This window comes from Engystomops pustulosus, chromosome 2 (assembly GCF_040894005.1).
Source record: "Engystomops pustulosus chromosome 2, aEngPut4.maternal, whole genome shotgun sequence".
Lineage (NCBI taxonomy): Eukaryota > Metazoa > Chordata > Amphibia > Anura > Leptodactylidae > Engystomops > Engystomops pustulosus.
Window position 1 is genome coordinate 102876905 of NC_092412.1, and position 23913 is coordinate 102900817.

The 23913-nt window shown below is 40.6% G+C and overlaps 1 protein-coding gene across 2 annotated transcripts in view; it reads right to left on the bottom strand.

Moving 5' to 3' along the window:
- SH3RF3 (SH3 domain containing ring finger 3) overlaps positions 1–23913 on the bottom strand; it is a 334768-nt gene that overhangs the window by 153005 nt on the left and 157850 nt on the right. For both annotated transcript variants that reach the window (XM_072135807.1, XM_072135805.1), the window contains exons 2-3: positions 23183–23458; positions 1143–1238 (exon numbers count right to left, since the gene is read on the bottom strand). In XM_072135807.1, the coding sequence (XP_071991908.1) occupies positions 1143–1238; positions 23183–23458 (372 nt within the window). The remainder of the gene's footprint in view (positions 1–1142; positions 1239–23182; positions 23459–23913) is intronic.

The following is a 23913-nucleotide window of genomic DNA, read 5'->3' on the forward strand; positions in this document are numbered from 1 at the left end:
TTGTGGAATCAAAGCTCTGGAGTAATTATGTAGTAACAAAAGTACTGCGGGTGCAGGAGGTGGGGAACATTGCCATTACTATATAAATGCGGATATAACTATGTGTTATAAAAATGCCATTAAAATGAAATTAGTAACAACATGAAGTAAAATATGTAAAGCAGCTGGAAGTTCATAAATAAAGAATTTCATACTTTATCTTATTATGCAGCAGTTGCAGTTCTCATATAATATCTTCTCTTCAACTGTAAATAAAATAATGATCACCTAATGGAGACCCCTATCTCAACATCATCCAGTCTGTCTGGGAGAGTAGGACATAAGCAAGCCTACATGCACAGAAGATCTGTGGTCCAAGATGCTTGGAACAACTTTCCTGCCAAGTTCGTGTGGAGTACTACCTAGAAAAATTCATGTGGTTTTTGAAGCATAGGCTTGTCACACCAAATATTGATGTGCATAAATGCTATGAATAACTTTAGAGATTGAGGGATCATCCTACCCATCTGATGATGTGATCACTGGCCTAATCAGGTGTGAAAGACTGAAGAAAGAAAGTCAGAAACCATATCCTGTGAGTCGAATGACCACCATTCATAAGTAAAGGAGAAAAAGTATTATGGCCATCCGGCCCATGACACATCACACAGAAAAGCGTAGACACTTTACTACTATACGTGAAAAGTGTTCTATATTTTGAAGAGAGCCAGATCCTTGGCCTAGAATGGGTTCTGAGTTGTTCTATGACACCAGTCACGACCCTTCTTCTGTTCTATCTGCCATGTGCATTACATCTCCAAGGACATATATTCCCAGATGCTGTATTTAAATGTTAATGTGTGACATATAGTTGACAATGAATTATACTGGAAAGTCATTTCTCAGGACAAAGCATTAAAAGGAATACTTATGATTCATGCACCTAACCTCAAGGATTGTGACTAGATCTGTGCAATAATATGAAAACGCCTAAATGTGAATAGAGCAGCACAAAACCAAAACATGCAAGACATAGTAAATCTATGACAAAGAACCTCATGTAAATAGTCAACTAGTAGCAATAATAAATAGCTTCCATTCCTGCTTTATAATGGTTTGACCTCCTGATACCACATGTATGTCCATAACTGTAATTTTCTCACCTCTACATAGAGAATGGGAAATATCCCAATCTTGTCTCCCAGCATTCCTTCAGCCCAATTATCATCTACACGTCTGATCACAGTCAGAATTTCATCCTGAAAAACAATGTGAACATTTCAATGGGTTTTACTAAATGCACACATTTCTGTAGAATTTACATTTACATGAACATGAATTAATATAGAAAGGGATTTTGATCAGCAAATTGAATGTATATAAATTACAGTATTTGTGATTAAAAAAATCATCTAGTCTTGTATTCTTGCATTGAGGCAAATAAAGGACACGGATAGCTCTGTAAAAAAAAAAAAACAAACACACAATTGCCCCATTTTCTAGTCACTGTGAATCCAAGTGACACATACTAGCCCAACTCTTTGTCCATTTATTTGTGCCTTAATGGAAATCTACCATCAGGAATCTACTAACTGAAGTATTCCTTATGGTAGATTCCTGACATCTTTTTACCCTATGTAACTAAATAAAAACGGCATCTTTCTTTTATATAAATTAACTCCACAGGTTCATGGAGCAGCCAGGCTGAGAGCTAAGCCAGCAGTCGTCACCCATGCGTGGGCATGGGCCAAAGAGATGAAGAGCACTGTGGGAACGCGCGGGAGGGTGGCACTTCAGAGGCTACCAAGGCGTAGAGTTGCTTAAGCCCCCAGTGTTCGGCCAGGCTACTCCATGCCTCAGTAACCTCTGAAGTTAATTCAAATAAAAGAAAGATACTGGAGGAGATTTATTAATCGGTCCACAACAGAATTCCAATTTGCACTAAAAAACTGTCTGCACCACATTTATAAAAAAGGGTTTTAGACAGTTTTCTGGCTCTCCCACGACCAGCTCGACAAAAGGGAGTGAACTGAGAAAGGGGCATGGCCTCACGCCAAAGAGGTCCGTGCGCCAGAAACGCTACTAGCCCGACAGAATTGTATCCTAACTTCCTGGCGTTAAGTAAGCCAACTAAAAGGAGGTGCAGAATATGACTAGATAGTCTCATACTAGGACAGATTTATCCAGCATCAGACACTTATGAATCTGGTGTCTAGTCTAACTCTGCATTGTCTAACCTTAGGACACTTTTTATAAAACTGCACCACTGTTTTTATTTCATAAGGACAAAAATAGATGAAGATATTGTAGGGCTTGAAGCACAACAGGAATCTACCTTCAGGAATACTTCAGTTAGTGGTTCCCTGATGGTAGATTTCTCTTAAGAGCTGATCCTGAAAGGGTGAGGTGTCAGCCCTCTGCCAATCTACACAATGTTATCTCAGAACACTTCTAAGCACCTTTAAAAAGAGGCTTATTGGAGAAAAAGTGGTAAAATCTTCAGGACACTTTTTGTTTAATATAGTATAAATGTCTGTTTTATGTTGCTTTTATGACTATGATGGTTTGTCCTTTCATATCCATTTGTGTGGGGCAAGACATTTATTTGTCAAGCTGTTTAACTGTACACTGTTGTTCTGTTTTTCATTGTTCACTATTCATATAGGATCCCTAAAATAGAGTCCCACAGTGTGTTCAATTACAGAATACTGACAAATACTGAACTGTACAAAATAATGACTGAATTGGTGATAAGCATCCAGCTGGCTCTGAAAAGTGGGCTCCTTACCCACGAGTGCACAAAATACAAAATTACATTGTGCAGGATTAAAGTTTTTTTTCATTTCTGCCCACATTTAGGCGATTTACTAAATTGTGTTTTCATAAGAAAAGTAGAGATATGCTTTACTATGTTGGAATTTTTCATGTGCATCTTCATGTGCATCTTGAAGTAAATAAAGATACATATTGTAATTGATTTACCTACAAATCTTTACCTAATATTCCTTTCCTACTGCACCTGTCGGCAAGTTCTACAGAAGAGAAAAATCAGTTCCTTTAAGCCAAGTCTCCTGGTGCAGATGAAACTACACTAGCTCTGCAGAACAAGCTATGCCAGTACACATGCCAGCACTCAGCAGGGCTCTGCAGAACTGAGCCTCAGCGTATGGGGTCACTGGAGAAGGTCTCTCTTCATCTCACTCCATAGTGAATGATGTGAGTGACATGACAAGCTCCATATTAACCCGCTTTACTTGTAGTTTAGAGGATAACATTCAATAGCCACCCACTGCTAGGTAATCAAAGACAGTGCGGAGCCTGGCCGACTAAGGATGGCCACATCTTATTCTCTATATAACTGATGCTGCTTTTACTATTTTTCTTTTTGAAACCTTGAGTATTTTCCTCTGTGGGAGTTTTCTGGTCTCCCTGCAAGTGACCTACTTTGAAAGTAATGAACTCCTTTGGATTTCTTACATTTTAGTTTTCTTTTCCTCTTAGCTGATAAATCTTGCTTGTCAGAGTTGATATACAGATATCATATTAACATATTACAACCGCACTTCAAATAATCCTGCAATATAGCCGGAGGTAACCGACAGATTCAATAGAAGTCTAGCGAAAATAAGACATTACTTTTAAACATATTTTTACTAAACACTCTACAATGTTTATGTAATACCCGGCAATGTTATTTCATTGCACACCAGGAGCAAGATAATGTATACCTTGTAACATGCAAGACATGCTGGGATGTGAAATGAAAAAGCTTGCTCCCAAATTTGTGGCGGTCTTTGTTGCAAAAAAATAATACTATAACTGTTGAAGCATACAAAAAGTACGATAAAGATATAATAAAATGAATGTAACATACAGTTGGTGAAATAAGTTTTGAACACATCAAAAATTGTCTAAATAAATATATATTTCTAAAGCTGCTGAATTGAAAGTTTTACCAGATTTGTTAACAACCCGTCCATTCCTCTCTGGAAAATAAATCAAACCATAGGTCCATAAATGATGTGTAATAATGAGAGATGACACAAGGAAAAAGTGCTGAACACACACTGAAATATTCAATACTTTGTAGGTGATGAAACCTTAAAGGGGTATTCTCGTCTCGGCATTCACATTCAGTTTCATTAATCTGCCATTAATAAACATTTCTTCAATTGGATGTTATTAAAAAAAATGTTCTTGTGTGAAGATAATTTCTCATAAACGTAGCCTTGTTGTCCCTTAGAAACGAGATAGTTTCCTCGGATACGGCCACCTCTGCTAGAGTGATTGCACAAATAAACAAAAGGTTATTGTATATAAAATGTCCTGGAGTTACTACATGTCGCACAGCCGTCCTGTGGTAATGATTGCTGAATCCTGGTGGTCCGGCAGGACCCTATAGCGCAAGTCTGGCCACCGATGCCAGAGTGTGACGTGGTCGTATCCGAGGAAGCCATCTCGTTTCTAAGGGACAACATGACTACATTTATGAGAAATTATCTTCACACAGGATCATTTTTTTTAATAACATCCAATTGAAGAAATGTTTATATAATGGCAGATTAATGAAACTGAATGTGAATGCCGAGACGAGAATAACCCTTTAAGGACACCTCCAGGTGATTTTTGACCATTCTTCCTCACAAACACTCTTCAATTCCTGAAAGTTCTAAGGGCTCTTTCCATTAACTCTAAATTAAATTTATTCCATAGATTTTCCATTGGATTCAGGTCATGTGATTATCTAGAAGCTTTATTTTCTATGAAACCTATTGAGACGTTCCTTGGCTGTGTGTTTGGGATCATTGTCTTGCTGAAACATTCACACTGGTAGATTTTTACCAAGAATGTGTCGGTACATTTATCTAGAGTCTTCAGGTATTTCACAGGCTTTTCTAAATCTTATTGACAAAACTTTAAACATGCTTGAACGTACTTGTGTGCATTTTCTACAACAAGTCATTGTTAGCTTACAGTGACATTATATTCATTCCACTTCCACTACATTAGGCCCCCAGCAGAGTTCACTGGATCCTTCAGTAATGTAGCAATTAGTTTGTAGTTCCATTTGTTTTACAAGAATAAAGTAGCGAAGGTCTCACTGGTTTTACCCATCATGAAATGTTTTATGAGTAGCAGAGTAGCAGCATGAGAAAATTATGTACAGGTCATCAGTTGAACCAGCTGATATTATTTTGTACTAAGTGGCAAGATTGCTTTCTAACTACTAATAGATTTCAGCTGGTGTCACGACTTTGTGTCATTTGGCACCTTTATTCCTTCATGAGTCCAATACTTTTTCCCTCCTGATCTGCTTTTTGTCTCAGAAATTTCTAATGAATTGTGTCTTCAGACAGGTAAAAAACTCACAGGGGTGTCAAAATGGTTAAAAAACACTATCCAATATAGAAAGTGTAGATTACTTTCCCAGCACACACTGGACTTCTAATTTTGCAAAGTTGGTTTGGTAGACTTTAACTCATTCACGACCGCCTGCCGTGTATTCACGGCTGAGCCCTCTCCATAGCCGTTAAGTCTTCGCTGCATATTGCAGCAAAGACTTACCGGTAACAACTGTGATCGGTGCAAGCACCGATTGCGGGTGTTATCACAGCGATCGCTGCCGGCAGCCTCAAAAAGATGGCAGCACATGGGCGCCGCCATCTTGTCTAGGATCGTCGCTCCCCGTGACGTCTTCTGAAGACCTTTCGTTTTAACCCCTTCATTACAATGTGCTGTAGTATGACAGTATATGATAGGATCGATCAGACAACCTAGGGTTAAAGTACCTTAGGGAGTCTGAAAAATAGTAAAAAATAAAAATAAAAAAAAGTTTAAAAAAATTATTTAAAAAAAAACTAAAAAATTCAAATCACCCCCCTTTCCCTAGAACTGACATATTATCAAATTTCGCAAAAAATTACACCTCCGACAGCTCTGTACAAAATAGTATAAAAAAGTTATTAGCGCCAGAAGTTGGCAAAATAAAGAAAAAAAATTTTGTACAGGAGGTGTTAATTTTTGTAAATGTATGAAAACATTATAAAACCTATACAAATTTGTTCTCCCAGTAATCGTACCAACCCAAAGAATAAAGTAGACTTGTCATTTGGGACGCTCAGTGAAAGACGTAATGTCCAAGCCCACAAGAAAATGGAGCAAATGCTTTTTTTCACCATTTTCACTGCATTTGGAATTTTTTTCCCGCTTCCCAGTACATGGCATGGAATATTCAATACCATTACTCTGAAGTGCAATTTGTTACGCAGAAAACAAGCCGTCACACAGCTCTTTACGGGTAAAAATAAAAAAGTTAGATTTTTGAAGGTGGGGAGTGAAAAATGGAAATGAAAAAACAGGAAAGGGCCCGGTCTTTAACCAGTTAAACTTTAACTCTAAATATCATTGACTCCGTATAATTTGTTACTGTATATAATAAAATGCAAATATCATATGCAGAACTACCTTTTCCTGGGACTTTAACTCTAACAAGTTTTCTGTTATAATGGGTGGAACGAAGGCAAAACAAACATAGGAGGATGAATTGGTAGCAATGGAAGTGTTCTAGCTGTTTAGCCATTCAGATTTCAGGTACATTACAATAAAAAGTAATCATGAATTGGAAACAAGATGCAAAGAAGCCACACAGTAAAACAAGTAAATTACTAGTAATGTCTACATTGATCATTAAAAAATGTGATATTCCGAACCACTTTTCTGTGTTTTTCATTAATACCTTTGACAAGCTATAACTTTTTTATTTTTCTGTCTCTATAGCTGTCTATAATCTTGTTTTCAATAGCACAATCATGTGTTTCATGTACCTTACTGGTGAACTTTTATTAACTCTTTCTGTGCAGCATATTTAAAAAGAAATTATGGTAATTCCGACAATGTTTTTTTTCTGATAAAAATGTTCTGCCTTTATCATTAACCCTAAATAACATAAAAAAAAATGTCTCTGGGTTAATATGCATACAGCAATACCAAATGTATAGTTTTTGTTTTAATTGCCTTCCTTTGCATAATTAAATACTTTTTTTTGGGGGAAAAAACTTTTTGCACTGCCACTTTCCAAGTGATGTAACTTTTTTAAATTTTCCGTTTGGCCATATTTTTGGCTTTGATTTTTTTTTTTGCAAAAAGACCTGTAGATTTTATTTGAACAAACTTGGAGTTTTTTTTTTATTGTGATTAATTTCATTTTTTGCACTATGAATAATTTAAAAATGATCAAAAAATGTTTTAAAAAAAGCCTGGTTCGGTACGGGTCTGAAGCTACAAAATGAGTGTGATTTTACTTTTGTGTGTGTTTTTATTTTTTTAGACTTTATATTTTTTTCATATAAAACTTTAGTTTTGTTCCTTTTTTATTATGTTGGCCCACAAGACACTGGCATGCTATCATTTGATCTATTATGTAATGCACTGCACTACTGTCCTTTTTTATTATGTACCGTATATTTTTTGATCTGATTGCATATAGCGATGTCAGGTGCTGTGGCATAGCAGAATGACGGCAGTACATGACGGCGCATCAACCATCATCAGTTTGTGCCCTTGTATCACACAACGGTTAATGTCAGGCCATGTCAGGGCCTGTAGATATAGCAATCATTGACCAACAATTATTAAAGTGTTCGCGCCAGTTTTCTGTCTGACTTTGCACTGAAAAGAATGTGTACTTAAAAAGTGTCTGCGCCAGTTTTGTGTCATGCCTGCACTGTGTCCGACAAGACAAAATTAAGTGTGGCGGACAGTGTTAGTGCTTAGCCAGAGTTTGCAGCACATTTATTACTGACGTGCGCCACAATTCTGCAGCATGGACAAAGTGCACCAAAAAATAAATGGTGCACACTTCCCGAGCAGTGCAGCAGGGGCCAGATTCATGAAGACTGTGCACTATTGTTTTCTTTTTGAATCAAAACATTTTTATTGTGGTTTTTTAACATTTTTACAGACACACTGTTACACAAAAAAAACAAAAACAGTAAAATATCAAAATCCCCCCTCCGTACAGGACAGATAGGAGCCTGTTTTTTGTCATTGCACAAGGACCAATTGTCCGATCCACACAAAGCATATCGAGAGAGTAAGTGACCTAGTATTACACAAACTTATGGTTACCAAGGTAACCTCCCTTTGAAGAAACCTAAAATGCTTATCTATATTCTCTCAGCATCATCAATTGGTAGTGAGAACTACCTTGCAGATCCACTAATGATCTATTCGGGAGTCCCGCCGTATCCAACCACCTTCCCCATAGCTTTTCAAATTTATTGTGACATTTTTTAAGTATACCCCCCATTTTATCAATTGTAACAAGTCTCTAACACCTTTACTAAGTTATTGTATTCACTGCATTAATTTGCTAAAAAATTGTGGTACTAGCATCTATTCTCTAACCAAGGTCTTTTGAGCACGGCATGGTGCCATTTCATCCTGACTTTGGAGTTAACCCTTCTGAGTGCTGGTGGGTTACATCACACTGTGGGGTTAATCTGTAGGGGGTTAGCAGGTTGTTGATGAATTATCCGGATACATTCATTATCAAAGGTTCTTTACTCTTTAGCAAGTGGGGAGTGTTTAGATACACCGGTTGCACAAGAGCTTGTTGGATAACCATTTATTATCTATTATCCAGAGTATTGTTGGCATACCTGGGGGACCCACTGGCTACCCACTGATTTATAGTAACATCTACACTCTTATTTAATTAGAGGTGCCACAGTAGTTTAGTGCTCCCCAGCAGAAGTAACACTTAGAGGAATTTGTGGGAACTAGGATATCTTTCTTAGGACAGAGAAAATGCCCCCTAAAACTCAAGGGAGGAAATCCAGGGGTATGCCCTCCCCGAAGGAGAAGGAAAAGACGGGGGGGATGGGGGAAACAGAGTCAAGAGGAAAGTTAGATAAGCTGTGGAAATCCCCGAGCATCAAAACAAGACAGGTGGGGAAAACCCCTCAAAGCCAAGTAGACTCCCAGGAAGAAGGAGGTGGGGGCTCAAGGTTTGAGATCCTTCCAGTGGAGGGGGAAGAGGTAGAGCCAAACCCCATCCTTAAGGAAATATTGGCAAACGTCCAGAAACTTAACTTGTTGGGGTGGGAGGAGGGGGGGACTCGTGGCTGCAGACTGTTTTTTTTTTGTTTTGCCTTTTCCCCTTCTCTCTCCCCCCCCCCCTTTTTTCCCTCTTTTTCAGTTAAATGGAAATACAGATAGTTAGGGGGTTGGGGGACCGAACAAAAAGATTTTTTTTTTTTCAAAAACATACAAAACTTACATAACAATCACATCTGACATAAACAAAAACACAGTTACAGACAAACCAAAAAGAAAAAAGTAACAACAACAGACAGAAAAAGAAGAGAAAAAAAAGAAAAGAAAAAAAAGACATAAAAATGTCTGATCCCAATTAATTTACAAGAAAAACAAGAAAAAAAGATTTACTAAGTTCCTAAGGTGCAGTATTTACAATATTTTCCTTCACAGACCGAAAACCTGAGATGGCCCTATTTTGTTGTTAAACAAGTTTTTATCTCTGTCAGGGAAGCCCATTTTTCACTAAATTGTTTTATATAGATTATTTCGTCCCTGGATAGTATCTCTTCATATCTATAATATGTAGAGAGTCTCTCATATATTTTTTCCAGGAGCGGAGGGTTCGCACTGTTCCAATTTGAGGTAAGTTCAGCACGCTTAGCTATAAGAAGTTTGTCAATTATCCATCTTACTTTTACTGGAATACCCTCTGCAGTCAAATTCAGTAGTGCAAGCTCTGGGCTTGGGCAGATTGTTGTGCCGGAGATCCTAGTAATGGTGGAAAAGATACTGTCCCAGAAATCTTTTATTCGGGGGCACGACCAGAGTACATGATAGATATCGGCTTTTAACCCGCAACCCCTCCAACACTTGTCACTATATGCTTGAAATGCTTTTGAGATTCTAGCGGGTGACAGGTACCAGCCCACTGAATTTTCTTAAGAGTTTCTATGTGGTTGACACAGATGGCTGTCTTACCTAGTGGGTACAGGGCTCTCCTCCACTCCTCGATAGAAAATTGCTTATTAAGATCCCATTTTACCATATAACTTAACTTATATTTAATTTTGGTGGATATTAACTCCGAATAGATAGTAGAGATACCTCTCTTAATAGGTTTATTACAATGAAGAAAGTCACCATATTTACAATTGCTTGTAAGCTTTTTTTTTAATTTTTTCAAGTATTTTATTAGTTCTAAAAAATTCTCTGATTTGAAGGTATTGAAAAAAAAAGTTGGCTGGTATACCATATTTATCTTGTAAATCTGAGAATTTCATTAGTTTACCTTTTTCAGAGATTTCATTTAGTGAAGAGATGCCAAAGGATGCCCAAGGTAGTAAGCTAAAGTTTGGAATTCCCCCTACTAAGTATTCAAGTTTAAAATCTGAAACATTAATCTTAATACCATCTTTTAGTTTTATGAAACTAAGCCAAACAAAGGAAATGGTTTTGGTAATGTCGCTTAGAATCTGTTTCGATTTTAGTTTAAGGAGAAGGTGAAGTAGTATGTCTTTAGTCATTTTGTTGTTATTTAATTGTTTTTCTAAATATTCCCAATTCCTGGCTCTTAGTGTTATCCAAGATTCCTTAACGAAGTCCAGCAGGCGTGCCGAACAAAAAGATGTATGGTAGACGACCTCTTAAAAAGGCACCTTCCATCCATAGTTTGTTTAGTGGAAACCCATCTCACCTTAGAAACAAAACAATGGTTGGAGAAAAAATGGGCATCAAAAGTATTTCATTCATTTGGTTCTTCATATTCTAGAGGGGTAACGTTCCTGTTTCATAGCAGGATCGATTATAAGATTTTTAAAACAGAAATTGATAAATTAGGGAGGCATATTTTCTTTTATGGCATTTTATGGGTCCTGAAGAGATCAGGTTAATATCTTGGCATTCATTTATACCCCTCCGCCATTCTCATTTCTGGTGTTGGGTAAATTGCTGGAATTAATGGAGGTGAGAGATCCATGTCCCATTTTTGTTATGGGAGATTTTAATGCCATCATGGATGGGGAAAGGGTTAGAATGAGGATGAGAGGTAATAAGAATTACAAGAACAGTAGTACACCAAACCTGAGAAATTTCTGCTTGGAGGCCGCTTGGTGGATGTTTGGCATTTTCCTGTTTTAGCCGGACCCATGAGAGCTTCTCTAAAATAGACCAATGTCTGGGAAATAATAATGCCCTGGATTTAATAAGAGCGATGAGGTATGAAGCTATTAATATTTCTGATCATTCGCTGATGGTTCTAAGGCTGAACATTAGGGGAGGAAGCAGGAAAGAAATATCCTTCAGGTTAAACCCTCATTGGCTGAGTCTCTCAGGCGATAAAAGTGGTATTGCAGGGCTTATTGTTGAATTTTGGGAAAAAAACTGATATGTCTGATCCGCTTTTAGTCTGGGATACCTTAAAGGCGTATCTTAGAGGGATCTTTAGGGACAAAATTGATGACAAAAAAAAGGAATTTAGAGATCAGGAAAAGGTCTCTAAAAAGAGTGATGGAACAAAAGCTCAGGGAATTGGTTAAGGACCCAAATAGAGATAAAAGGATAGCATGGTGGGAGGCTAGGGATATATGGAATACCTACACTAAAGAAAAAGCTCAGCAAAAGATTTTCTTTAGAGGGCAGAAGAATTTTTTGGAAAGAGGGAAGCCGGGGAAAATATTAGCCTCTATTATAAACCCAAGTTTTCAGGATAATAAAATTTTAAAAGTAGCAAATCAGGAGGGTGGACTGGAGAAGACAGAGGAGGGCATATTGGATCAGAAACTGTACCAAACAGAGGGGGATGGCTCAAGCTCTGAACTCCAGTCTTATCTGGATAATATTAATTTCCCCAAATTAACATTAGAGGAAAGAGAGATACTTGATGCACCTGTGTCTATGGAGGAAATAATGGAGGTTATCAAGGCTACTCCTGACTCCAGTCCGGGAACGGATGGTTTGCCATTTAGATTCTATATGGAATATGCTGAAGTTCTGGGTCCCCTTCTGCTTCGGGTGTACAACGAGGCTAGAACAACTGGTCACATTTCACAATCTATGGAAGAGGCGGTGATAGCAGTGATCCCTAAAAGGGACAAGGATTTAAGAGATGTAGGCTCATATCGGCCTATATCTCTGTTAAACTCAAATGTGAAAATCTATGCTAAGGTGGTAGCGAACAGGGTAAAAAAAAAGTGATCGCCTCCATGGTGCACCCGGATCAGAACGGGTTTATACCTGGTAGAAGCACAAGTCATAACCTGCACCGTCTTTTCTCGGATATACAGTTGGGTGCTGGTGGGCGCCGCTCCATCCTGTCACTGGATGCCGTTAAGACCTTTGACAGGGTGGAGTGGTGCTTCCTATGGGCCGTTTTAAAGAAATTTGGCTTCGGCCCAGGATTTATTGAGGGGGTAAGAGTAATGTATCAATCCCCGAGAGCCAAGATCCGAGTGGGAGGAAGCAGCTCCCCCTTTTTTACATTGACAAGGGGCACTCAACAGGGGTGTCCCCTGTCTCCGCTTCTCTTCGCACTGTACATTGAGCCTTTGGCTATTAAAGTAAGAGAATCGAAGGATATTCAAGGATGCGGTAGTGGCGGGGAAGGGGATAAGATATCCCTGTACGCGGATGACATTCTGCTCATACTGCAGGATTCGGAAGAGGGGATTTCCAGAGTGATAGAAGCAGTGGAAGAGTTTGGGAGGCTCTCTGGGCTATTAATAAATTGGGAGAAATCTCTAGTACTACCACTGGGGGAGGAATAAACCTGCAGGACTGCAAGCTGGGGAACCTAAAAAAAAAGGGGGAAAACCGGTAATTACTCACCGGTAATTGTGTTTCCTTGAACCACGACACCACCCAACCAGAGAGAGGGATCCGCCTCCAGGGACAGGAAACCCAGACTTCAAATTGTGCGGTACGCCCCATCTCCTTCAGTGGATTACAGAGACTGTATGGGACTTAATGTTCTTGATTATTTCTGACCACCGTATCATTCAGTATCACTTTCAATGAGAGAATCTCACACCTCTGTGACACACACATAACGCTTAACACCCAAGTGTGAAAAAGAATCTACAAGGGAGGGAATAACCAGGGTGCTGTTGTGGTTCAAGGAAACATAATTACCGGTGAGTAATTACCGGTTTCCCCCTCTCACCACGACAGCACCCAACCAGAGAGAATAACATAGACGAAACCTTAGGGAGGGATAACCGAAGAAAGAACTCTTCGCCCAAAGGAAAGCTCCTGTGCACCCACTACATTCAGCCTATAGTGCCTGTAGAAAGTGTGAGGAGAAGACCAGGTGGCAGCCTGACAAATCTGATTAACCGACACCTCTCTAAATTCTGCCCATGAGGAAGAGACTGCTCTGGTAGAATGGGCTTTTAGACCTTCTGGTATCGGCTGGCCTGCTGCTACATAAGCGGAGCTAATAGCTTGCCTGATCCATCTGGCTATAACTACAGCTGAGGCCTTTTGCCCCCTATTCTTGCCTCCAAAAAGAACAAAAAGACTATCAGATTTTCTCCAATCTCTAGTCCTATCTAAATAAAGTTCAATGGCCCTTTTAACATCTAATTTGTTAAACTCTCTCTCCCTATCCGTAGAAGGGTTACTACAGAAGGATGGGAGCCTGATCTCCTGGGATCTATGGAATCTAGAGACTACCTTTGGTAAAAAGGCCGGGTCTGTCGTCAGAACTACCCTGTCACCCAGAACCTTAAGGAAAGGCGCTCTACAGGATAGAGACTATATTTCTCCAACCCTACGGGCGGAAGTGATTGCTACCAAAAATACTACTTTAATAGTCAACCACTTTAGTGAACAAGTCTCCAGGGGCTCAAAGGGGTCTTTTATCAGATAATTTAATACCAGAGTGAGGTCCCAGGGGGGCACCGTACATCTCCTAAATGGGGTCATACGAGATGCCGCTTTTATGAACCGAGATATCCAGGGATGAGAGGCTAAGGGGGACTCAAACAGGGAGCTAAGGGCAGAAATCTGTACTTTAAGGGTGGCAGGTTTTAGGCCCTTATCTAATCCTGCTTGCAGGAAATCTAATATCTTAGCTATATTTGGATGAGCTAAGTCTATTTTGTCTGGAGTACAAAAATCTGAGAATACTCTCCAGACCCTGAAATAAATTTTAGAGGTAACTAACTTCCTGCTCTTTTGCAGGGTTGTAATTACCTTGTCCGAGAGGCCTTTTTCCCTCAAGATACGCCTCTCAAATTCCAGGCCGTCAGATGGAGGTTCGCAATCTGCGGGTGGAATACTGGGCCCTGGGAGAGGAGATCGTGACTCTCTGGGAGGATCCAAGGGTCTGATATCGATAGCTCTCTCAGTATTGAGAACCATGCCCTCCTGGGCCAGAAGGGGGCTATAAGAATAACTCTGGCCTGGTCTTGCCTTATCTTCTTCAGAACCCTCGGGAGGACAGACAGAGGTGGAAATGCATAGGCGAGGCTGAAGTTCCACTTTATTGAGAAAGCATCCAGACTCAATGATCGATCTCTCGGGTCTAGGGAGCAGAAGAGTCTGACTTGTCTGTTCCTTCTTGTGGCAAATAAATCTACCTCTGGTTGACCCCAGAGTCTGGTTATCTTGGAGAACACCCTCCGATTCAGGGACCACTCCCCCTATTGTAAGAGATGACGGCTTAGGAAGTCTGCCTCCAAATTGTCCTTGCCCCTTATGTGTACCGCTGATATTGATTTTAGATTGGCTTCCGCTAGCTCTAGAATCTGATCCGAGAGGCTCATTAAGGACCCGCTTCTGGTACCTCCCTGGCGATTCACAAATGCCACCGCTGTGACATTGTCCGAGGCAATCTTCAGGTCTGTCCCCCGAATCATCGGCAAAGCTCGTCTGATTGCCTGCAGGATGGCCTCTAGTTCTCTGTAATTTGAGGACCTCCTCCTGGATTCCTCGTTCCATGAACCCTGGAATAGGAGGTCTCTGACCTGGGCTCCCCAACCCGTAGAGCTCGCATCCGTAATCATGGATAGGGGATTCTCCTCTCTCCAAGGCCTGCCTGCCTGGAGGTTCTCTTCTCTTAGCCACCATCCCAGGGAATCCAGGATCTGTTTGGGAAGTGTAATCCTCTGGTCCAAGGAGGACTGGTCCCCTCTCCAGTTCTCCAACATGAAGAGCTGTAAGGGTCTTGCGTGATACATCGCCCAAGGTACCGCTGGAATTGCTGCTGTAAAGAGACCCAGAGTCCTCATAATCTCCCTTATGGTAGGGGATGGCTGTCTGTACAGCTTCTCCCCCGAGGTTACTACCTTCACCACCTTGTCCTGAGGAAGGAAAGATTTCTGTTGAATGGAATCTAATCTGATGCCCAGAAATATCTTTGACTTGGCCGGAGTAAGGGAGGACTTTTTCAGATTCACCATCCAACCCAGGCGATGTAGAATCTTCATTACCACCTTTATCCTGAGGTCGGGAAAACATGAACCCCTTAGACCTCCTAGAGGATCGCCACCCCTCTTTCTTGTCTCCGGATCTCTGGGGAGATCTAAATCGCCTTGAGGGGCGAAAAAATTTCCTTTCTTGAGGCCTTGTACTAGGAAAACCTCTCTTCCTGTCTGCCGCTTTCTCCAAGATGTTGTCCAGAGCAGATCCAAACAAGAATTCTCCCTCACAGGGAATACTACACAGATTGATCTTAGAAGGAAGGTCACCTGTCCAGTCTTTCAGCCATAAGGCCCTTCTGGCTGAATTGGATAAGGCCACCGATCTTGCTGATAACCTTAAGGCGTCCACCGAGGCATCGGCTAAGAAGGCAGAGGCTTTTTGTGCAGTGGTAACCTCTGAAATAAGATGTGACCTGGACGCACCAGTCTTAATCTTTTCCTCCAGCTGGCAAAGCCAAACAAATAGGGACCTAGAAGCGCATGTAGCCGTGACGTTGGGTTTGAATGCGCCCTCTGCTGCTTCCCAGGAGCGCCTTAGGAAGCCATCTGCCTTCTTATCCATAGGATCTTTAAGCACACCTGAATCCTCCACTGGAAGCGCACTCTTCCTAGAGACTTTAGAAACGGCAACATCTACCTTCGGTGCCTTGTCCCAAATCTCTGTCTCTTTCTCAGGAAAGGGATACTTCCTCTTCATTGCCCTAGGGATAAAAACCTTTTTGTCCGCCTTGCGCCATTCTGCCTGGATAAGGGAGGAAATATTCTCATGGATGGGAAAAACCTTTCTCTTCCTTTCTCCTAGACCCTGGAACATAACGTCTGTTACAGAGCGTTCCTCCTTTTCATCTTCCAATTCCATAGTTGATCTTACTAATTTAACCAGATGATCAATATCTTCGATAGGAAACAGGGGTCTGCCTGACCTGTCCTCCTCTTCTGACTCAGATGACTCCCCCGAACTAGGGCCAGAATCTTCAAGTTGCCTGGAAGTGCCCGGGGAATTCTCTGACCTGAGGGATCTCCTTATTTCCTGCACAGAAGTACGCACCTCCTGCTGGATTAGTACATGCATGGATTCAAACAAGGCCGACTGACCTTGTGCTAACAGGCGCTGAACACACTGGTCATAGTTAGGTTTTAAATAAGAGTCAGGCAGATTATCTCTACAAATTCTACATGCACGATTCTTAGACTTTACAGTGGCTTTCCCCTTACGAGATTCTTCCCTCTAAAACAAGAATCACATAAGATATCATCAGAACCAGTTTAAAGGCATGGTAAGGCCACACTCACCAATCAGCGGACTATCCCCCTACTCAAACTTTACCGTAGCGGTGTCCACTGACTCTCTACCACCTTCATTAGAACTCATCTTATTCAGTGGTGAGGGTACAGCTCCGTTTCCTCTATGACTGGAGCAACTCCTGTGGCTGGCTGTGGGTGCTAGAAACAACACACAGGACTCCTGTGTGGGATCTCCTCTTAAAACTCCCGCCTCTGGTGTCACCTCCCATGTGGACGCTGAGCGGCGCGCCACTTCCGGTCCTCACCGGAAGTGGAGTCGGCGCCATTTTGGAGAAGACCACCGCGGGGAGGAAGAAGCCTGCGCTCAGCCGCCTTCCCACGCACGCCTCCAACTCCGGGATCGGAGGCGTGCCGGAGTCCGCCCGCACCCACAGACTGCGCTGCACCTCGCAGCATTCACCTATGCGCCACCGCCGAGTGACCACCCTCCGGTAAGCCTCGGCGGGGGATCTTGTGCAGCCACCTGGGGGTACCTGGGACTCCCATTCCCCCCTTTTTCCGCGACTCCTGAGCCTCACCGAGACTCACTGGATCCCCCGTCAGGGACAGGAAACCACTGAAGGAGATGGGGCGTACCGCACAATTTGAAGTCTGGGTTTCCTGTCCCTGGAGGCGGATCCCTCTCTCTGGTTGGGTGCTGTCGTGGTGAGAGGGGGAAATTTAAATATTTGGGCGTCCAGGTCTCGGAAGAGACAGGTAAATTTGTAGAGTTGAACATCGACCCACTAATTGAAAAAAATCAAGAAAAGGGCTAACGAATGGAAAAAAAATGCCATTCTCAAAAGCAGATAGAGTGAGCTTGGTTAAAATGGTGGTTCTGCCCCAATTATTATACCCCCTGAGCTGTTCCCCGGTCTGGATCCAACAGAGGACCTTCAAAAAAAATAGAGGGGTTTCTGAGGGACCTGATATGGGGAGTGAAGAGAGCCAGAATAAAAATCACCCATTTATACAAGCCAGTCAATCAAGGAGGCTTAGCCATTCTGAACTTTAGGGGGTACTTCCTAGCATCCCAGCTGAGCTTTCTGGTCTTAAGGAAGGACTATTCAGCATTTCAAAAGTTGACGGAACTGAGCAAGGGGAAATATGAAAATTTATTGGAACTATTGGAAAGTGGAGTATTAACGCAAGAAGTATACCGGAAAATGGACATCAGTAAATTATTGAATAAATGTTGGGACACAGTAAAGGAGTGGTCGAAGGTTAAGGGAGTGTTTTCATTTAGCCCTATATGGCACAATTTTAATTTTGAGGAATTTTTTACGATCCCAGAACCTCACTTTTTTGGAGAAATATATGGTTAATCCAAAATCAGAATCAGGCAGAAATAGAGTCTCTTATATTACCAGGCGCTGGTTATATAGGAGGTGCTGGAGGGAACTAGTCATGACCGATTACTTTTTTATAAAGGAAAAGTTGCTGGATGATATCCAGGACTCGTGGCATTTTAAATGGTTGGATGCCTTGAGATTATACTTCAATTTGCCTGGTATTTGTATTTATATGGGCCTGTGACTTTGTTTATGTGAAAATGTATTTTTTCTATGAGATAACTTGTAAATCTGATTTTGATTACACAAGAAAATAAAACTTTCTTTAAAAAAAAAAAAGTATACCCCCCATTCCAACCTGATTTTGTGCTTGACTTTTCTTTTATAAATTTCTGCATTGTAGATGCCGAGGTCTGAATCCAACAAACCGCTATACATTTGCGTGCCAGATATAGTAGTTTTTGTGTACATAACATGGTAACTCCCTCCATGGTGTCATTTTCAATTAAACCCAGCAGGCAAACCCTCGGGTCCGGCTCCAGATCCACTGGATTAGGTGCAGTACCTGTTTCCAGCATTCTCCCAGCACCCAACATTCCCAAATCAAATTCAGTAACTTAGCATCTGGAGTCGAGTACCTGGGACAGCAAAAGTCAGGGTGCACTCCAATTCCCGTTTTCCATGCTTCAACTGGCGCTGTCATTCCAGGCATTGTGGACACCAATCTCCCGCTGGGCCCTGCTCCATCTAGACTCCATCCGCACCCATCCCCCTAATTTTTGTGCCAGTGTTGCCAGAAAATAGATCCATGGATTGGGTATAGCCCTGTGCGCTATTTTTGATTAATTCGGCGCACACTCTGCACACTCCACAACCTACATAGTAGCCCACATTTATCAAAAATAGTGCAAACTGCACTGAGTGAACAATACATTTTAAGGTTTATGCACATATTTTACAGTAGAATGTAGGGAAAGCAGTCCATGACCTCAGGGTAAAAGGATGTTAAGTGATGCAACAAGTCAATGACAAATCACTGACAAATAAAGAAAATAGGAAAATGATTGGATCACTCTGACTTTATTTCAATTATTGTGTAGCTTCCCTGCAGGGTTTTGTATTTGAAAAGTTCTAGAAGCTGACAGTAACATTTTTTGTAATATGTACAAGTTAATAATCAAGAATTATTCTATCAAATAAAAGTGTAGTATTATTATATCTGTTGTTGTCCACCTGTATTTTTTATGCAATGTACATATTGTATTGTGGTATACTACAGGATCTACATATGTACTGGCACATGAGAGAAGAACTTGAGCATAAAAGTACACAAATATCAGCAATTATATAAGCCTAAATAAATTGCCATTTTAGCTAATCCTCTGTTAATGTCTAACATTTTCCTTTAATTAACCTTATTATGTACACCGCTGAACAACATCCATTCTTGTTCTTTTATGTCACATAAAGTCCCTTCGAGACACCTGACCTGCATTTTATTTCATTCCCTTTGGTCTGCCATCCCTAGCAAAGTCCATTTGATGAGCAGCTCAGTCTTTGAAACTTTTTCCCAATTAAACTTCTGCCCTGTACATTGTATTGAAGTTGAACCTCCTAAACCAGCTTTGTCACTAAACCATATGATCTCAGCTTGCCTTTTCTCTTCTAGCAGTTTTCTGTTCGGTTTCCCTTTCTGTTTTCAATCTTCTCCTGCAATTCACAACAAATTGCTGCTCTGCTTTTTCTTGAAACCCTCAAAAACCTCCAAAATGCTTGTCAAATGCTCAAAGTTACCCATAAATATTATGCAACTTAAAATCTGATCAAAAGAAAGAAATAAACTCGTTTTTTCCAGTTAGCTTAATGAAAAGAAAAGTATAGCATTGTAGAACCAAGGTTACATCTGTACCAAGTAATCCATAGGGAGTCTTTGTTGACGATTTTGTCACATTTGACAAAATTTGTGCAGAATTATGTTTTGCTCAAAAAGAGGGATATCACAACAGAATACAAAAGATCTCATAATACATCTGTTGGGTTTCGCCGCAGTTGTTATCCCAGTAATTTGTTACAACATTGTGGTTATCCCAGTAATTTGTTACAACAGAGTTGGCAAGCTCTGTGCAGCGCTGCGTAATCTGTGTGCGCTGTATAGATAAATCATTATTTTTAGTTTTTATCACTGTAAGCATGCCACTTTTGTAGCTTGCACGGCGCTTCACTGCATTGTATGGTGTATCCAGTTAAACAATAGGGGAGGCTTCTCAACTAATCAATGGTTGGAGTAGTGACCTGCCTCAGTCAGTAGTCCTCCAGGGTCTAGAGATACCCCGAACGTTGTGGCAGTGGCACCCGAGTGTATAGGAGCGGAAAGCAGCATGTAGCATTTTTTTTATTATGTACTAGCCTTCCGCTGACCCCTAGTAAATATAATTACTATTACTGGATAACCACTTTACATGCATAATAAATCTTGTTGAAAAAAAAGAGCTTAAAAGAGGTATTCCCACTCCAGCAAATTAATAATATGTTTGTATGATGAAAAATAATACAATTTTCCAATATACCGTACTATAGAAAACTTTGTTTATTTCCAGTGGACAGAAATCTGACCAGGATCACACGGGTGCGGCTTGTTAGTATCAGAGAGTAAGCAGAGCTGTGTGTTATAACAAGCCCCACACACTATAGAAGGACAGCAAGCACAGATCTAGAAAACTAAGGAATTGATACAGAAAGTATATTGTAAATTTGTATAACTTTTCATTATTCAAACAATATCCATTACTTTTTACATTACTTTAGGATACACACGCCGTATGCCTGCTGTGTGCTGGAGAGGAGGAGGTGTCCCCTCCTCCCTCGGTAGAAAACAGCGTCGCACGGCCGCACCCTTGCTGAAAGATTTAGCATGCTCTATCTTTTTGGGGTGTGCGGCCCGGATCGGTGCCACACATGTATCCCCGCCGTGCCGCTATTGCCGTCTATGGGGACATACATTTGTGGCCGCATGTACGTCCCCGCAGACGGCCATGTGAATGAGCCCTTAATGAGCCCTTAAGTGTCTTCAGTGGAATCCTAAATCTTGTACCTATTTCTCAGCAGGGTAGAGAAGATTATTCTTGACGATTATCTTCAAGACATTGTTACAATATTCACAACAAGTCACAGCATTTTACCTTCCCCAAAAGAGTAACATAAAAGAGGTAACGCATTCCACCTTAATAATTAATAATAAAACAATTTAACATAATTCAAAATGTTAACAGTGTAAAATACCACTTGACTCATTCTGAATCAAAGTTCTGTAATTGCTAACCACGGATATTCATGTTATACTGTAGCTATCGAAATGTGACAATGAAAAAAATATTTAAACTTTTGCTTTGCCCCTTAAATCAAATTAATAGATGTGTCTTTTCATAATAAGCTAGGTGTTCTACTCAATATGTGAGTAGAAATATTTCTGGCATATGTATAGCTATGAAATGGGGAATAGATCCCATCTATAGCTTTCCTTTATTATATGCTCTGAACTGATAACATTGCCAGTGTTCTCTGAAATGTATCTAAAACACAGGTGACTTTACAGCAATACAACAAATATATTCAAGCACAGTTTCTTACCAGTTTCAGAAAAATGTATATGATAAATGTAAATGTATATGGCAGCCATGCACCAGCCATAGAAGTCCACTGTGCATGGCATAGTAGGGTGAGCACACAAGTACGTCACTATACCATTCTGTAGCCAGAAAAGAGATAGAGCATGCTGTGGCTTTCGTTAGAAATACCGCCTGGCTGCGCCATTAGCCATGGCTTGTGTATAATTCACACTAACTTGGTGGCGAACCTATGGCACGGGTGCCAGAGGCAGCACTCAGAGCCCTCTCTGTGGGCACCCGGGCCCTCTCCCCAGCGCACCAGACAGGACTTAAAGAATCTTCCTGCAGTTCCAAGCAACTTCAAAGATGCTGCTTTCTGTCATATATTAAAGTGATACTTACTTTGCTACTTGGGAATGTAGGAAGAGGGAGAATAAGTAGTCAGGGCAGAATTATCTTTGGAAGAACTTCTGCTGGCCCCACAATTCTCTGAGTACAGAGGGACACTGGAAAGAAGCTAAAATGATGCAAATTTTCCGTCTTGTCCTCAGGAGACAAATATGATTGAACGTTGTTGAGGAACAGTAAGCAATAAGATACTGCTTTAATTTTTGGTTGGCACCCTGTGATAAATAAGGGGGTTTTGGGTTGCAGTTTGGGCACTCACTGCTAAAAAGGTTCGCCATCACTGCTCTATGCGCTCCTCTTCATCTTGATCCTGGCGCTTGTCTTTGATAAGCTTGACACACTGGGATCACCTAGAAAGAAATCTATAATTAGCAGCATGGAGCGAGGGGACAAGATGTCCGGCGTTCCAGCTGCTAATAATGCATGCCCCAGAACCTCCCACTCCCATGCTGGGAGACATCTTGTAGGTAATCCTGGCATGTCAAGACTAGCAGAGGACAGAATCGGCATCAAGATGAAGAGGAGCGCAGGCGAGTATCCTTAGATAGTTTCCTTTAACATACTTATAGACACTATGGAGGACAGATATCATTAGTTTTTTGGCAGTAACACATTGCATCAAATATATTTCAACTTTTTACCAAAAAAAGAATTGAACTGGATGAATTTTGCCAACTGAACATAACAGCATAAGCTGACCGAATTATCATTCTGTCAACTAGTACAACATCGTTTAAGGTAAGATTTTTTTGCATAAAGAAAATGCATAAAAAGTTGCAGAGTCACTCCAGTTTCCCTTGATGTATGTAATACTACTTTTTTCTTTCTGCAACATGTTATGCAAATTTTTGATAAAAATTTTCAAAAACAACAGAGCAGAAGAATTCTGCAGATATATTCAGTGAAGAGTTAACGTCAATTTGATAAAATCGGCAACAGAGCTCTAAAGAGGGTCTTAGAACTGTTCCAACGAGTCTGCCCAACGATAAATGTTCCCCATGTTTTTTAGAAATCAATCCAAAATATCTTAGTATACATGCTTTCACAAAGTGAACAGAAGGCTTCTATTTAGATAGAACAGAAATATATACGTGTAAAATATAGATGCAAAAGAGAAAAAAATATACAAACATCCCAGAGATCAATGTATATTTACCTTGGTGAATGTTAGACAGTCCTTATCTTGATCTTTATCCTTGATTTCAAAGTCATAAAGTGCTTTCCCTTGTGGGAGTGGCTGGCTGAGAGGCTTCATACACTGGATATAGCTTGCTGGAAAGAAGCCTCGATTTCCATTCAGTTCTCCATGGTACCAATTCTCATCCACTTTCCGTCGTAGAATGATAATGTCCCCCTTGTTAAATTTGAGATCACCAGGCTCCTTTCCCTCATAAGCATAAAGTGCTCTTCCACATGGAAGCTGGGAAATATTCTAAGGGGAAAAAGGAAATAAAAGGTAAAATAGTGCTATATAGCTTTCACATAAATACAGATCACCATTTTATATACCACTGCATCAAATTTTACAGGATACATTTATGTAACAACTTGTGTGACCCTCTGGACTCCTAACATAACCTCTAACTCTAGTATGAAGTATAAATCCTTAGTAGTTAGTTCAAGGTGCGCTAATGTACAGCAGGCTGCGCTCCCTGAATTTTATATGTATGTTTTGATGCCCCTTTTTCATGTGAGCCAAAGAGTAAGGCCCGGAAAAATGTTTCCCTGTGGAAACAAGGTTTGCTAATGGAATCGATTATACTGAAAAGGTATAATCGATTATACTGAAAAGCAGAGGTCGCACTAACATTTTTCCCAAAGGGTAAAAATACTCCTCTTACTATTTTTAGTCGAGGAGGAGTATGAAAATTTCGGTAATACATATAA